The 16,873-nt window shown below is 32.9% G+C and overlaps 1 protein-coding gene across 1 annotated transcript in view; it reads left to right on the plus strand.

The window, feature by feature from the left end:
• Positions 1-16,873, plus strand: part of LOC135219069 (uncharacterized) — a 49,360-nt gene that overhangs the window by 25,147 nt on the left and 7,340 nt on the right. The window contains exons 3-4 of the mRNA XM_064255499.1: positions 13,053-14,539; positions 14,661-14,855. Coding sequence (XP_064111569.1) covers positions 13,053-14,539; positions 14,661-14,855 — 1,682 coding nt within the window. The remainder of the gene's footprint in view (positions 1-13,052; positions 14,540-14,660; positions 14,856-16,873) is intronic.

The raw sequence follows: 16,873 nt of genomic DNA on the forward strand, positions 1-16,873 counted from the left end.
CCGTAATTTGTTTAATGTTCTGTTTGTGACTTTAATTTTCTTACTAATTGTTATGAAAGTACATTTTAAGTTATAGTGGGTTGTCACTGTTTTCCTGATATATTCTCCTCGTAAATACTTACCATAGAGAGATTTTTTTTTTATGTTACATGGGGCCTGTCGACGAAACCCGAACGTATCCCTACTCAGTTTTTGCTCATTCTATCGAACGAAACTCGAACATATCCATACTCAGTGTTTACCCACAGTTTTCATTAATTAAAAGGTGTGAAATTATAACGGAAAGAAAGATAAAACTACGATCATTTTTAAAGACCATGCCTGGGATAATTAATAAACGCTTAGGAACATTTCCTATTAATCTGCATTAAGTGTACACTAATGTTTTGCACATACATAAAAACTGAATAGAGTCGCGAGAACTGAGAAAAGGGAACAGGAAATTCCGGGAATAATTCAAAACAGTGGAATTAAAAGCAAAGCTTTCAACAGCAAGGGTGGACTTTTTGCATGAGCTGTTATGACTCAACTTTTCTCTTTAGAAACTTTGATGAAAGGAACTCTCTCTCTCTCTCTCTCTCTCTCTCTCTCTCTCTCTCTCTCTCTCTCTCTCTCTCTCTCTGAAACAAGCACCTCTAAATTACACTTTCCGATTAAAAACTTAATAAAGTAAAAATTATTTAAATAATAAGGCTTCCAAATAAGGCTTCCAAAGAATATGGTGTTAATTAGAAAGAAGTAACAGAAGGTAACTGGAAACACAGAAAGAAGAGATCAGTTCTTAAAAAAGATAAATAAAATAACAAATTAACAAATAGATAGAAGAAAACGGACGCAATTGCTTCTTCCATCATGTTTACGTGAATGTTCGCTCCAGTTCCGTCCTAGATCCTTTAAAACTCAATTTGTCCCTCCCCGTATTTCATCAACATTGTCTCCTCATGGCAGTTCCAGCTTTTTTATGACCTTTTGAAGTTGTGTTGACCGTGTTGGGATTCCTTCATCAGTTTATACGGTGACTTTTCAATCGGTCTCCCCACTTTTGGCAAACTTTTGCGGAGCGATGCTGACAGAAAAATACGGTGGTTTCTCTCTTAGAGTCACCTTTATTTGCGATCCTTCTTAATAATGTCTTTTAGTTTTCATGTTTTAGTTATATAGTAATATTTGTGGCACTGAACACTTTAGGAGAGAGAGAGAGAGAGAGAGAGAGAGAGAGAGAATGACGTAATTTAATAGTGAAAAAGTCATTTTCCCGCTATTCGTGTGGAAGGTAAACTCCATGAAATCACGTTTTCCTATATTTTCATTTTTCTGGATAAGGCAACAGGATTTTTTAAATTCAAATTTCATTATTTTTCATACTACTGGACTTCAGATTGTCAGCTGTTAATTTTATCAATTCCTTTTTTTTTTTTTTTTTTTTTTTTTTTACGCTTTTGGAACTTCAAGCATAGGTTAGAACGTTTACACTTAAAAAGTGAATTTGCGAAATTATTATAATCAAGTCACTTAATAATCTTTAGCTTTTGTAAGCTGAAATGAATTTCGTTTTCTCCTCTCTCTGTTTCTTTTCCAGTAACTAATATCTTCATTTCAATGCACTTTTTTCTTATCTTTGGCAACATTTTCTACCTTAATGGTAAATCTGATTGTTCCATTTAGTGGAGACGAATCCTTCTCATATCCTCTTTATATCCCCAGCTCTCTACAGGCCCGGACTACAAAAATGTATTCGGTTGCCTTCTTTAGATCTTTCCACTTTAGTATGTACATTCATGCAATTTCATGTACAGCAGAAAAACTTATATAATTTTTTTCAATGAACGACATCACTACTTCTCAGAAACATATTTAAACTTTTTTTATGAAATAACAATAAGCAGCATTGTTGCCTCTTGTAGATATTTAAGTCGATATTAGAAGTGAACAGAAGATTCTACACATAAACATAAAGTTGTCACAAAAGCATAATGAACGAACAAGGAAAAAAAAAATATATTATAAGCGTTAGGATATCAATGAAAAACATTCCACGGAAGTTGTAGCCATTAATCGGATTCCTGATTTGTACGATCTGACCGAATGGCCACCAATGATACTGGGAAAATTTGCGAACTGTGGTTATTGCAATTACATGAATGGGAAATTATGTTTCCTGATGGATATTAAATGAAACAGTTCAATTTCAGATACATACACGCGCATGAATGGATATACATATATTCAAACACACACAAACAAACAATTATATATATACATATACAAACTCTTTTAGTTTCTTTGAACAGGCAAGTATCAATCCTGCCTGAGGTTTACGTAGACGCTCTCCTCTGTATCATTCAATCATTAAACTCATTGAATATTATTAGGGGTACAAACCCATAAAGGGTAATTGGCCTCATTAGTGTCTCAACACTCATAGACCATAACGATATTTTCTCTCTCTCTCTCTCTCTCTCTTCTCTCTCTCTCTCTCTCTCTCTCTCTCTCTCTCTTCGTGATTTAAGATACCTTATTAGTGAAAATGTTTACAGAAAGTGTAAAATTGAAATAGTAAGTAAGATTTATGACCATCTTTGTTTGTAAGTGGTTATTGTCAGTGTGAGTGTATTTGAATGGAATGGATGAAGCCACCATATTATCATTATTATTATCATTGTTATTACATGCCGTTAGTTGATTTAGTAGTTATTGTTATTGTTCAATTACAATATATGTCTGTGTATGTGTGTGTGCGCGCGTGCACATGTGTGTATGTTTGCATATGGGGATCACCTTTGTTTTTTAATTTAGTTGTGAACCGCCCCCCCCTACCACCCGCACACAAAAAAGCAATTGCACAGAAATTCAATTAAAAAAATAAAAATGGAAGCAAATCGAATAGCTTGTGAGTATCACGTACAAGCGGAAAAAATAGTTACAGCAAAAACTAAACGATGAAAAAAAATATTCTTTGAAATGCTGCTACAATTAAAGGCTTTGGAATAATAAATATTATTGTGGATCGGTTTCGAAAAAGGGTAGATTTTTTTTTATTAAAAAATCTATAGATAGAATACAGATTTTAGACAAAGACTAGTAATTCTCTCCTCTCTCTCTCTCTCTCTCTCTCTCTCTCTCTCTCTCCCTAATATATTTATATATATATATATATATATATATATATAGTATATAATATAGATATATATATATATATATATATATATATATATATGTTGTAAACTAATAAGGAAAATGGCGTTTTTTAGGTCTAACGGGCGACTAAAATGACGATTAGGTCTCAAATGTAGAATTTTAATGTTAATTTAAGTTTAAAATGATTCTATTTTTTGTTATAGAAAATATTTAACTAAATAAATGATCTTATTTGTTATAGAAAATATTATTTAACTTGAATACTTACAATTAAATAAAATAAATAAAAACAGGATAATTGATTTTTATTTACATTAAAATAATAAAATAGATAATTGATTTTTATTTACCAAAAAATAAAATAAAATAAAAAAAAAAAAAAAAGAAAAAAAAAAAAAAAAAAAATACAAATAATTGTTGTTGTTAAATTATTATGGTCGCAATATTAAATAATAATGATATTAAATAATAATAATACTAAATCAATTTCTGAATAAATTTTAGGCAGTTTTTTTTAATATGTCAACCACACACCAAAATAATTCTTGACTACCTTATATATTTTATTTTTAAAGAAAACTAAATAACATGGAATACTATTGTATTTTAAGCAACTCCTGATGAAGAAAATCATGGGGACATATATACATTAATCTACAACAAACAATATATATTAATAATAATAATAATAATAATAAATAATGAATAAAGAAATTCTATATTTTACTTTATACAATTTTTCATCATCATATTATTTAGGAGGTTTATGAGATATAACACTAATAATAATTATTATTACAAAACATTGAATGACAAAATTGAATCATTATTATACTGTTGTAAATTTTATTATATTGTATAAAGGTAAATTTATTTAATTGTTGTAAAAATTTTTAAATAATTATGTTGTTATAAGGCAAAATTTAATTGTAGTAAAACAATTATAAATAAAACATAAAAAATAAATTATTTTTTTTAAATTGTGGTAAAAAAAATCACAATTTTTAAATATTAAAAACAGAAATAAATTCAAAATAAAAAATGTAATATAAAAAAAATTTTGTATTTTGTATTTTGTATATAATGATATTATGATGAAGATAAAAACATATTTTGAGAAAGAAAATAAGTTTTATCCAAATATAGAGATTACCGGACGAGATAAAGATGAAATTCTTCATAAAATTCTGTAAATTCTACATCATCCACATTGTTATCCAAATCATCCATAAAATATGGGTATTGCTGCATTAACGGCATTTTATTGCTTCCCATTATTGCTTCCCAATATCAACACTGGAATATTGCTTTTAAAACATTTCATGAATAAAGGGACATCTCTACTAGCAATTATTATATGATATTGGGATTATTTTTGTTTTTTTATTCTTAATATTTTAATCAATAAAGAAAATGCATATAAAGAATAATATAATAAACAGATTAAAACCATTTAAACAGGTTTTATTTCAGGGAAAAAAAATTGAATTGCAATTGAATCTGTCCTTAAATACAAGAAAAAACAAAAACAAATGTCTGTGGAGTGATTACTGTAATAAAATTCTTAAAAAGCTTTAATTGTGATCAATATTATATTCATCAATAAAAAATAAAATACAGAAACCATTTTCAATTATACCAAGATTGTTTTGGAAGTCTCAAAAGATAAGCAATATATATACATTATGAAAATATAAATGTTTTGTGGAATTCATGAAATTTTGTATATATTATTTCACTTAATTGCAAGCATTTAACACGTTGATTGCAATGTGCTCCATATATAGTTCACATGGGACTCTCTGAATGAGCAATGTGTACCCTATGTGGCACTACATATGCTAAGAATTATATATTTTTTTCAGGTATCCAAAACTTAATCAAAATGGTTTTTTTTACCAAAATAGTATTGTAATATATTGGAAATTAATTAAAATAAAATAGAACATTAACTAAACACTTTATTTATTATTGGAAATAATCTTCATATGCTGGCAAAAGGGACATATTTTTTTACAATAAAAATCCTATCCCTTTAACCTTTGTCTGCTTTCCATAAAATGAAGATGTATTCACCATCCTGTAGAGAAATAAATACTGTATACAGATGGCAGAAATATGATAAGAAATGAAGAAGATAAATAATTTACTGGTACATAAATACTTTTATTTATGCAAAAATACAAATTTATATTACCAAAAATACAGCCTATATATAAATAATAAATAATATATATATATAAGGAATAAATAAATATATCTTATTTATATATATTATTTATTTTTTATCCAATATCATTCATTTAAAAAGTTATAAAAAATAGAATACTAAATGGTAGGTATAGGTTTGAATGTGGAATATCACTGAAGTGTAAGTCTCTAAAGGAGGGGCTGAGGACACACCTGGTACTGATACACTAAACGATGGCACTGATGAATCGCCAGCTGCCGTATCCTCCACAAGAACCATGGAGGACATATGTGTATATATACACATACATAATTTATAGATACAAATATATATATATATATATATATATAATATATATATATATATATATATATATATATATATATATATATATATATATATATATATATATCATATTATATATATATTATAGAAGATAGTGCATACATGCACACAGTGTATATAGTATATGTATATAATATATATATAGATACAAATATATACATATATATCATATATATATATATATATATATATAGAGAGAGAGAGAGAGAGAGAGAGAGAGAGAGATGTGATACTCAACCGACTATGATAAACCGGCATAAAATCAACAAAGGTTCGTATTACAAACCTGAATAAAATAACAAATCACTTATCTAATTATGGAGAATCGAGAAAATGATGACATGAATTGCAGGCTGCCATCAAAGACCTGGAGCACAAAATGAATAAACTAAACATAAATTATAGGACGAATAAGTTACAAGAATAATTTCTATTGGAATTAAATTATATATAACTACCAGGCAAGTATGTTCAAAAATTTATTTTAATATGAAAATATCATTTTTAAACATCTAACTTACCTGGTAGTTATATATATATAGCTGATTGACACCTTTGGTGGAGGGTCAGAGACAGCCAACATCGATATTATTTTTTATACTATAATTTTATGAAGCCTCTCTATTAGGAAGGAAATCCGATATAACTACACTTCTGTGGCTGGGAACATAATTCTCCCTTTTAGAAATTCGTTAAGGTACGAAACTCAAAGGGGAGTAATTTTTGCACTATGCTATTGAAACTTGCACAGAATATTCACCTATATGCACAGAATACGTCAGCCAAATTTCATCTTCCTAAGTTGAATGGTATTTATTTTTGAAATATTTTTCACTTTTTTTGGTTGTTTTTTCCTCTATCTTTAAAAGCTATCTCCTCCCTTATTAATGAATCAATTCGAAAAAATTTAAATCCAGCATAAAGCTTATAGTATACCAAATAGAAATAAACTAGCATATTTCATAGTTTCCTTTTTTTTTTTGTCTTGTCTGAAAAAAAAAATTTTTGAAAAAAAAATTCAAAATTTTCAAATTTCAATATATTATTAAAAAAATTTGTTCGGCTATATGAAAAATGTAATAGGATGTTTTATTTCTACAATCATCCAGAATTATAATACTTTTTTAATTTTCAAAATTGGTTCATAAATAAGGAAGAAGTTAGCATTTGAATTAAAAAAAATGCTACTTTGAGAAAAAACAGTTTAAAGTTTCATGATTCGTATTACTACTATCAGGGCAAATTGTATCATCTTCATCATCTTATAGCACTAATGAAAAGTCTTCCTCGATCATCATCATACCCCACAGTTTCACTTACATTAGTAGGTGTCTTGTAGAATATATTTGTAGGAAAACCAATGTTTTCCATTTCACACATGCGCGACAGGGTTTCCAAGTTGCCATTTCCTGTTCCATTCTTTCTTTTTTGTTCATGTTCCTTTTCATCTTCTCGTGTATTTTTGCATGGGTTTTGCAGACACTAAACGCTTGTTTGACCACTTCTTCTTAGGCATGATTATTAGTCAAAAAAACAAGCAAAAAACACGATAAAAACAGACAACAGCTGATCAAGAATAACAGCACATGCGCGAACACGCCCCCCTAAACAGTATTTGATCGGGAAACACTGACTGTCCACGTGGTGATGGAGATATTGTTGTTGATACATTACGACGATGCCAGAGGGAAAAATATCGTACCATAACAAGCAAAATAAAAATCAATATCAAAGCAAATAATTGAAAAGTAACTAGGACAGTGGACGTTATGGATGACAGATAGATTCTGCTGTCTGCATATACACGCACAAAAATTGCATTTTTTACCTATTAAAATACTTCAGATCGCTTTCATCTTTCGTTTGGCAACATTACACACCTCTAGGATGCTGGAGAGCGGGTAAACTAAAATTCGTGTTCCTGAGCCAAAATTCGAGTTTTTCCCCTTAAGTATATAACTACAAATTCATGAAAACCCTCTCCCTTATACTACTTTTTTTGATCTGTCTTATTTATACATTCTCCCTCTCATGCATTGGGTGGGGGAGAAGGGGATCACGAGCCAAGTTCAAGGTCAACAGCAAGGGCAGAGCATGAATGTAATATTAGGTCCAATTGACGCCACTTACCACTCTCTCTCCTCTCTCAAATGTAAGTAGATGCACTTGACGCCACTTACCACTCTCTCTCTCTGACAAGCATTGTGATGTTGATATAACCCACGTTTTTAAGAGTAAAAATAATTGAAGAAAAAATGTAAAAATATATAAATGTTCGGATTTAGTAATTGACGTCGTACCCAATATCTAAAATTCTTTTTCATACCACCACCTTATTTTGACTTGAGAAATGACTTTAAATCGCCCTATCAATTAAATAATAATAAAACTAATAATATAATGTTCAATATGATATTTTTAAATAATAATAATAATCCATCTTCAGTTCTTATTCATATTTCTGTCCATCTGTATACAGTATTTATTTCTCTACAGAATGGTGAATATAAAACAGGAAGGGAGAATCAAACCTCATTGACCCAGTCCTCTTGACCCTAGAGCGTCCCAGAGGACTTGGTTCTTGCTCTCGGCTCTTATGTATGGAGGGAATATGAGGACCTCCCATGTGGCTGGGGGCCGAGTAGCATTCTCAGTGGCTTCCCTAAATGCGCCTCTCCATACCCTGCCAGATGCCTATATATATATATACCACACTACTTATGTCAAAAGAGGTTAAAATAGACAATGATTTTCACAGATGATTAGAGAAGTACTTGTCTGACGTAGGATCTTTTCCTTATGGCGAAAATAAAACCGAGACCAGAAAAGAGAGAGAGAGAGAGAGAGAGAGAGAGAGAGAGATAGAGATAGAGAGAGAGAGAGAGAGAGAGAGAGATGTTGGAGGTTCACAGCTTAAAAGCAGAAAGCTGAGAGTGTTAGGGGAGGTACTCATACCTCACCCTCCCCCCAGAGAGCCAAAGAGAGAGGAAGAGAGAGAGAATGAACAGAATATGTGGACTTTAAGTACACATTTTTCTCCCAATGTTAAGTAAATCTTTAAAAGCCATGTATTCTTGGGTTTAAGATAACCCTCTAGCTTCTACAATAAACTGGAGTATACTCAGGATGCTATTTTATCTTTCTTATAAACTCCAATAAACTTGGTTGTTTGTTTTTTATCAGTCTCCCACCATCAGGAAGCCATTTTTTATGGATGTAAGTGCCTTCTTATAGAAAATTGTAGCGCTCTCTTGGCATCACTTAGTTGTTTTAGAAAGGCTGTTTTATGATTGGTTAACTTCCTCTAAAATTGAGGATTTTGGTAGGCTACAGAACTTAAAAGATAACTTATCTCTCTCTCTCTCTCTCTCTCTCTCTCTCTCTCTCTCTCTCTCTCTCTCTCTTTTTCTTTCTCTTTCTCTCTCATCAAAAGTTACTTTTCAAGGAAAAAATTCCAAAATTTGATAAGTATTTTTACACAATCACAAAAAGGAAAATTAATAAAATACTGTTTTTATGAGTATAAATTGATAAGGCAAAATTAAGCTGCCATAATGGTCAAGTGACGCCAAGATAGCTACAATTTTCTATAAGAATGTACTTATATCCATAGAAAATGGCTTTCTGATGGTGAGGGACTAACATAAACATTTTTAACCCTTTAAATCCCATTTCATTATTTATGATTATTTATTTTATCAGAATTATATATTTCACAGGTGAATCTAATTCACCATCAAAATTTACAGTCTCTGACATATCTATTTCTTGTACAGAATATCCCAATAAAATTTGGATTCTCCTTCTAATTTCTCTTCTTTCCTTTCAGTTTATTACATTTACTAATCTTTTCTGATTCATCACTGTTATCTCTAATATCACTTCCATTTCTATCATTTACAAAACATCACATTCAGTCAAAAGTTGTGCAGAGGTAAGATGATTCAGATTTCCTTCATTTTCATCATCAGAGTCTTCATCAGTTTCTTCAGCATCATTTGGTGGAATCTGGATAATTTCCTGTATTTCACTAGTTCTGAAGCTATTTCCTTCATTATCACTGTCATAATCCTTCTAAATTAATTCTAGAATCTCATGAAGAGTCAAACTGAAACAAGAAAAGAAGTATATGTATGCAGTGGAAACTGTACTATATAGTTACTGTAGTGCCTAATGTCACCTACACAGGTGACTGTGAGGAATTCCTCTCACAACGATTTTATTTTCTAATATTTTTGAGTATTCACTTGTTTCCATGCTATTTGTCTTTTATTATAGTTATTAGTGTCTGTCTCATAAGAAATTATTGATTGATTTTCACTGCGTATTGCCGTCTGTCAGGTAACCGACAGACAGGAACTATGTTACTGTATTTGTATTCATGTGAAAACCAAATGCATTTGCATGCCCATATATTTTGCAAAGATATGTACGTCCACATTGCATGACATAATAAGGGTGAAAGAACCACATCTATTCGAGAATGACACTCTTAACATTATTTTATCTGATTTTGCTATGTTCTAGTACGTAGTATCTGTGGTGCGGTTAGCACCGAAAAGATGGTTTTACACAAAGACATAGTCTTTTGACATATAAACGTCAGTAGACGTTTTAGTAACGAAGTATAATTACTGTTTTAGGAACCTTGTACGTCAGTTCTACATTCGTGGTAATTGAATAACTTGTCTCTTTTCCCCAACAAAACCCGAATGCAGGACGGAACGGACAGCTTCTTGGCTCAACTTTTGAGGTGACCTGTTATCGAGTGTGTGTAGTGATGTGTGTGGATTTAGAAAGGGCGATTGCCTGATTATTTGAATTTTGTCGTAATTCGTTTCATTGAGTGCCATTGATTTACAATTCCCTTGAGTGATTAATTTCATTTGTCACTTATATGTTATTACTCTTTGATATGTTTAACTTTTAGTATTAAATTGAAATTGATTTTAACTTTACATTTATCAAAATGCGTTCAATATCCCTCGATTTTATTTCATTTTTCCTATGTTTCAGTTTTGTGGATGGTGAATATGAATTGATCTGATAAACCTTTATTGTGTTCATATCTTAAGGTTATGCAAATAACTTAGAAACGAGATAACACAGCGGTCCTCTAAGGTCTGAAAATCAACCTGTGAGTACTCGCAACATTTAGAGAGAGAGAGGCACGTACCTCTCGTCGTATCTCGTGTAGCGATTTATGATCTGAGTTCATGTCTACAAGGACTGCTCAGTAAGTGAAAGTACTTAATTGTGCTACTATTCATTAATGATATTGGTGTGTTATCCTCGTTAATAATGAATTGGGTTGAGAGATATCTCCCCGTAATTTAGAAACCGCAAAGGGAGTTTTGTGGAGTTGTTACGTAAGGCTTTTAGCGGTTTTTGACCAAGTAACAACGTTAAGCATATAATACAGTCCACTATAAGTCCATCTTTTTCGCCACAGCTTCTCTCCCTTCTTGGTCCTTCGAACCGGATGTTTAAACACTTCCGAATTGGTTATTCTGGATACTGAACACATTATTTTGGACCTTTGTAACTTGGAATCAGATCATTCTATATCACCATCGTTTGTTGTTGGATTGTTTACAGCTCCTTTCCCTTAGTTAGAGTCATTTTATGCTGGCACATAGTTTTTTGAACAACCACACACACACACACGACAACCAAAGATAAAAGGTCGACAACTAGGTGAGTGTCATTCTCCTTTTTTGAAGGTAGATGTGGTTCACATATAAGTATTGCGATGTAAAGAGACGATGTGTATTCTTCCGTCTCATTGCAATTTGACTTTTGAATAAGAGTTTTGTAATACGGTATTGACCAGTATTATTTTTGTAGAACACAGATTGTTAACTTGAATGTTTTTCTGTGTATCAGTGTTTTTCGAGGAAGTGTTGTTACTTCGATATTATTGAGATTTATATTCTAATTGTTATTGTCAACTTTGTATGTTTTGTAAGGTGATTTTGCCTTAAAATTTTCACCTAATTATACTGCAGCGATAAACCTACTGAAAACTCGTTTTTCCAACGTTGGGAAATTAGAAGAGAACTTAAGAAATCGGCTGTTAAGTTTACCGCGTCCTGAGCATGATGCAGAGCAACTGATGGATTTCCTTATGAAATGGAATAGCATCGTTCATCAGTTAGACGCTTTACCAGGTATTACGAGCGGCGACTCTAATGAGAAAGCAATTATCAAGCGGTGTTTATCCAAGGAAACATTGCAAGCCTTGTATCAGAGATATGATACTGTAACTCAGTGTAGATCAATTGAGAAAGGGCATTGAGAAATTAATTGAGCGTTTAGGTAGAAGTAATATGCATAACCCCACGCCATCACCGTCCAACCCAGTTAAGAGTAGCAAGGATCGTAACACGAGTTCGAAAAACGAGCGTCAAGCTAATTCGCCTAGTAGTGCTTTCAGAACTAATGTCAAAAATACCCCTAAGAAAATAACTTTTTCTTGTTGTTTTTGTCAAGGCGAACACAGCGGTAAGGTCTGCACGAAATACAATACTTTAGAGACTAGAAGAGCTCGTATCAATGAATTACAACTATGCTTTGGTTGTTTACGAAAGGGTCATCGTTTATTTGAATGTAACAGTAAGAGTAAGACATATTGTTTTAACTGTAATGGTAAACATCATACATTCTTATGTGCTAGACTATTACCTAATTCTACGAGCGTCATAGACTATTACCTAATTCTACGAGCGTCAATGTAAATTCGTCTCAGCAACCTTCTAGCACCAAATCAGGCCATAGTAGAGTTGATAATAAGCCTATAGAAACTGCTCAATCGCAGCCTAGTTTCGGTACTAGCCAGAAATCAGCGGCCACGAGTAATCAGAGTAATTCTCAGAATAATGTTAACAGTAATCAAGTAGTTGTGAAAAATGTCGCATCTCTTCGACCGACAGCGTTACCGACAGCCACCCTTCTATTGAGTAATGATGGGAATCGGATCCCGGTTCGAGCATTTTTAGACAGCGGATCTCAAAGAACGTTCATTAACCCAAATGTTGTTGAGAAATTGAACTTAGTGCCCATAAAACAAGTGGAACTTACATTAATTCCGTTTGGAGATAATGTTGAAACTAAAATGTTTGATGTAGTAAGAGTAATGGTTCGAGCAGGTACTAAACGTATCAAATTAAATGCTGTTGTTTGTAATATGTTAACACTTCCATACACACACTGGTCTACACAACGTGTATCTGCGATTGCAAGAACGAGGTGTTAAACTGGCAGATAAGAATATTGAATCAGATACCCTCAGTGATATAGGTTTGATTATTGGTGCTGATTATTATAATGCATTTGTGTATTGTCACGATAAATATGATGATGTATGTTTGCTTGGTAGCACCGCCGGTGCTGTTATTTTTGATCCTATACCCAATTGGGCTTGTAATGTTATCAGTGATGATGAAAATGTAAGATCTGTAATAAGTACACAGAGTATAGTTTGCTCGAGAGTCACTGCTTCTGTAAATCCTCTTGAAGATGAGGATATTTCTAGACTGTGGTCCTTAGATACGATCGGCATCGGGAAGGATGCGCGATCCTATAACGACCAAGCAGCGATCGAACATTTCAATGAGACTATTGTAAAGACTGATAATAAATATACGATTGATTTGCCATTTAAGAGCGATGCCAGACCCCCTACGGGTTATAGAAAAGCTTTAGGTCAATTATATTCACTTAGGAGAACCTTTCAGTCTAAACCAGTCATGTTTGATCAATATCAGTCTGTTTTAGATGAGTATGTTAAGTTAGGATTTGTTGAGGAGGTAAAGTTAGAAGATAACTCCTTTGATCAGGTTGATGGCATTAATCATTATTTACCTCACCACCAGTTTTTCAAGGAATCTGCTACGACTCCAATTAGGATAGTTTTCAATGCAAGTAGTAAGGAGTCACACCATGCAAAGTCCCTCAATGATTGTTTACATGCGGGACCTAATCTGGCGACGAAATTGACAGATATGCTGCTGGAATTTCGTCAGAACAAATATGCTGTAGTAGCAGACATAAGTAAAGCTTTCCTTAGAATAGGAATTAATGAAAATCACAAAGATTTCACAAGATTCTTATGGTTTGCTGATAGAGATTTTAAGCATGTCAAGACTTTCAGATTTAAGGTTTTATTGTTTGGAGCTACTTGTTCACCTTTTCTGTTGAATCAGACAATACAGTATCATTTGCAAAACTATTCAGATCCCATCGCCAACTCAGTCAAGAAGTCCTTTTATGTGGATAACTTTATGAAAACTTATGAGAAATGTGAAGATTTAGAACTCGAGAGTAATAAGGTAAACCAAATTATGTTGGAAGCTAATATGCCTTTGGGAGAATGGGCTAGCAATTTGAGTTCATTTAATGATAAACATAGCCCAGATACTGTCAACTTGAATGCAGTAAAACTACTCGGTCTCTTGTGGGATACCTGTAATGACTCATTGAGTGTAAAGATGCCGTCTCAGATTGTTACATATTTGAATAATCTAGGAAATGTTTGTACTTTGACTAAGAGAAAGGTTGTGTCTCTCCTTTCAACCATCTTTGATCCTTTGGGAATGTTAACGCCTGTAACAATCAAGGGAAAACTATTTGTGAAGAAATTGTGGGAACTGAAAACTGACTGGGATGACGAACTGATGATGGAGTTAAAGAAAGAGTTCGATGAATTGTTAAACCAACTCAATTCTATTGAGGAGATCAAAGTCCCTAGATCTTGTTTTAATGAAGGAACTTGTAGCTTACATGTATTTGTTGATGCCTCTCATGTGGCTTATGGAGCCTATGCGTATGTTGTTAGCAGTAAGCACCAAAGTCACTTGCTAATTAGTAAGTCTCGAGTAGCTCCGAGCCCCCCACTCACTATCCCCCGTCAAGAATTACTTGCTTTGACTATAGGCATGCGCCTAGCTGTTCATTTGTTAGAGATTTTTGGGGATAAATTTTTCAGATTGTACTGTTTGGAGTGACTCCCAAGTAGCTTTGAGTTGGGTATTTTATGAAAGATCTAAAGAAGTATTTGTAACCAACAGAGTAAAGGAAATCAAGGACTTGAAGTCCAGTCATAACATCAGGTTGTTATATGTCAAGAGCGAGGATAATCCTGCTGATTTAGTTACACGAGGTATTTCAATGTCTCCTCTGAGTAAGTCAGGTTTGTGGTTTCATGGCCCGACCTGGATTATTGACAAAAATAAGTTTCCGGAACAAGAGGATGTAGTTTACATCGAGTCTGTTAATGTAAATGAAATTATCGTAGAACCAGTTTTGAGAAACCCTGATGATGATGTACTTGTATTTAATTGTTCTGAGTTCTCCTCATTGAAACACGCATTAAGGATCGTAGGTAGATTGATCTTGTTTGGGAGAAGAATATTTCCTGATAAATTCAGGGAAAGTAATAACTTACTCGTCTTAATCAGAATCATGCAGCGTCAAGCTTTTCCAACGTTATATTATGCGTTGACTAATGGGTTACAAACCAGTTCTAGTGTTCCCTCTGAGTTAAGGAATCTTATCAGACAATTAGGACTTTATGTTGATAAAAGTGGTGTCATTCGGTGCCAAGGAAGCCTTCATAATGCAGGATTGCCAGAATTCGCTAAGCATCCAGTATACGTCGCCAGCCGACACCCCTTATGGCAACTTATAGTGTCTCATTATCACATACTCAACTTGCACTGCAACACGAATACACTTGTGGTTATATTGAGACAACAGTTTTGGGCTGGAAAAATGAGACAGTCCGTTAAGAAGATCCTGAAAGAGTGCTTATTGTGTAAGAAAGCACAAAATCAACCTCTAAGTCTGCCTGGATTTCCCCCGTTACCACCCGAACGAGTTAAGCATCAAGTCCCTTTTTCCTGTGTTGGCGTCGACTATACGGGAAACATTAATGTGGCTGAAAATGAAGCTGAGAACGAGAAGGCGTATGTCTTGTTGTTTACATGCGCTACGTCAAGAGCGGTTGCCCAGAGAGCCAAAGAGAGAGGAAGAGAGAGAGAATGAACAGAATATGTGGACTTTAAGTACACATTTTTCTCCCAATGTTAAGTAAATCTTTAAAAGCCATGTATTCTTGGGTTTAAGATAACCCTCTAGCTTCTACAATAAACTGGAGTATACTCAGGATGCTATTTTATCTTTCTTATAAACTCCAATAAACTTGGTTGTTTGTTTTTTATCAGTCTCCCACCATCAGGAAGCCATTTTTTATGGATGTAAGTGCCTTCTTATAGAAAATTGTAGCGCTCTCTTGGCATCACTTAGTTGTTTTAGAAAGGCTGTTTTATGATTTGAGTTACTGTAGTGCCTAATGTCACCTACACAGGTGACTGTGAGGAATTCCTCTCACAACGATTTTATTTTCTAATATTTTTGAGTATTCACTTGTTTCCATGCTATTTGTCTTTTATTATAGTTATTAGTGTCTGTCTCATAAGAAATTATTGATTGATTTTCACTGCGTATTGCCGTCTGTCAGGTAATCGACAGACAGGAACTATGTTACTGTATTTGTATTCATGTGAAAACCAAATGCATTTGCATGCCCATATATTTTGCAAAGATATGTACGTCCACATTGCATGACATAATAAGGGTGAAAGAACCACATCTATTCGAGAATGACACTCTTAACATTATTTTATCTGATTTTGCTATGTTCTAGTACGTAGTATCTGTGGTGCGGTTAGCACCGAAAAGATGGTTTTACACAAAGACGTAGTCTTTTGACATATAAACGTCAGTAGACGTTTTAGTAACGAAGTATAATTACTGTTTTAGGAACCTTGTACGTCAGTTCTACATTCGTGGTAATTGAATAACTTGTCTCTTTTCCCCAACAAAACCCGAATGCAGGACGGAACGGACAGCTTCTTGGCTCAACTTTTGAGGTGACCTGTTATCGAGTGTTGTGTAGTGATGTGTGTGTGGATTTAGAAAGGGCGATTGCCTGATTATTTGAATTTTGTCGTAATTTGTTTCATTTGAGTGCCATTGATTTACAATTCCCCTTGAGTGATTAATTTCATTTGTCACTTATATGTTATTACTCTTTGATATGTTTAACTTTTAGTTATTAAATTGATTTTAACTTTACATTTATCAAATGCGTTTCAATATCCCTCGATTTTATTTCATTTTTCCTATGTTTCAGTTTTG

The sequence above is a fragment of the Macrobrachium nipponense genome, chromosome 1 (assembly GCF_015104395.2).
Source record: "Macrobrachium nipponense isolate FS-2020 chromosome 1, ASM1510439v2, whole genome shotgun sequence".
NCBI classification, from domain to species: domain Eukaryota; kingdom Metazoa; phylum Arthropoda; class Malacostraca; order Decapoda; family Palaemonidae; genus Macrobrachium; species Macrobrachium nipponense.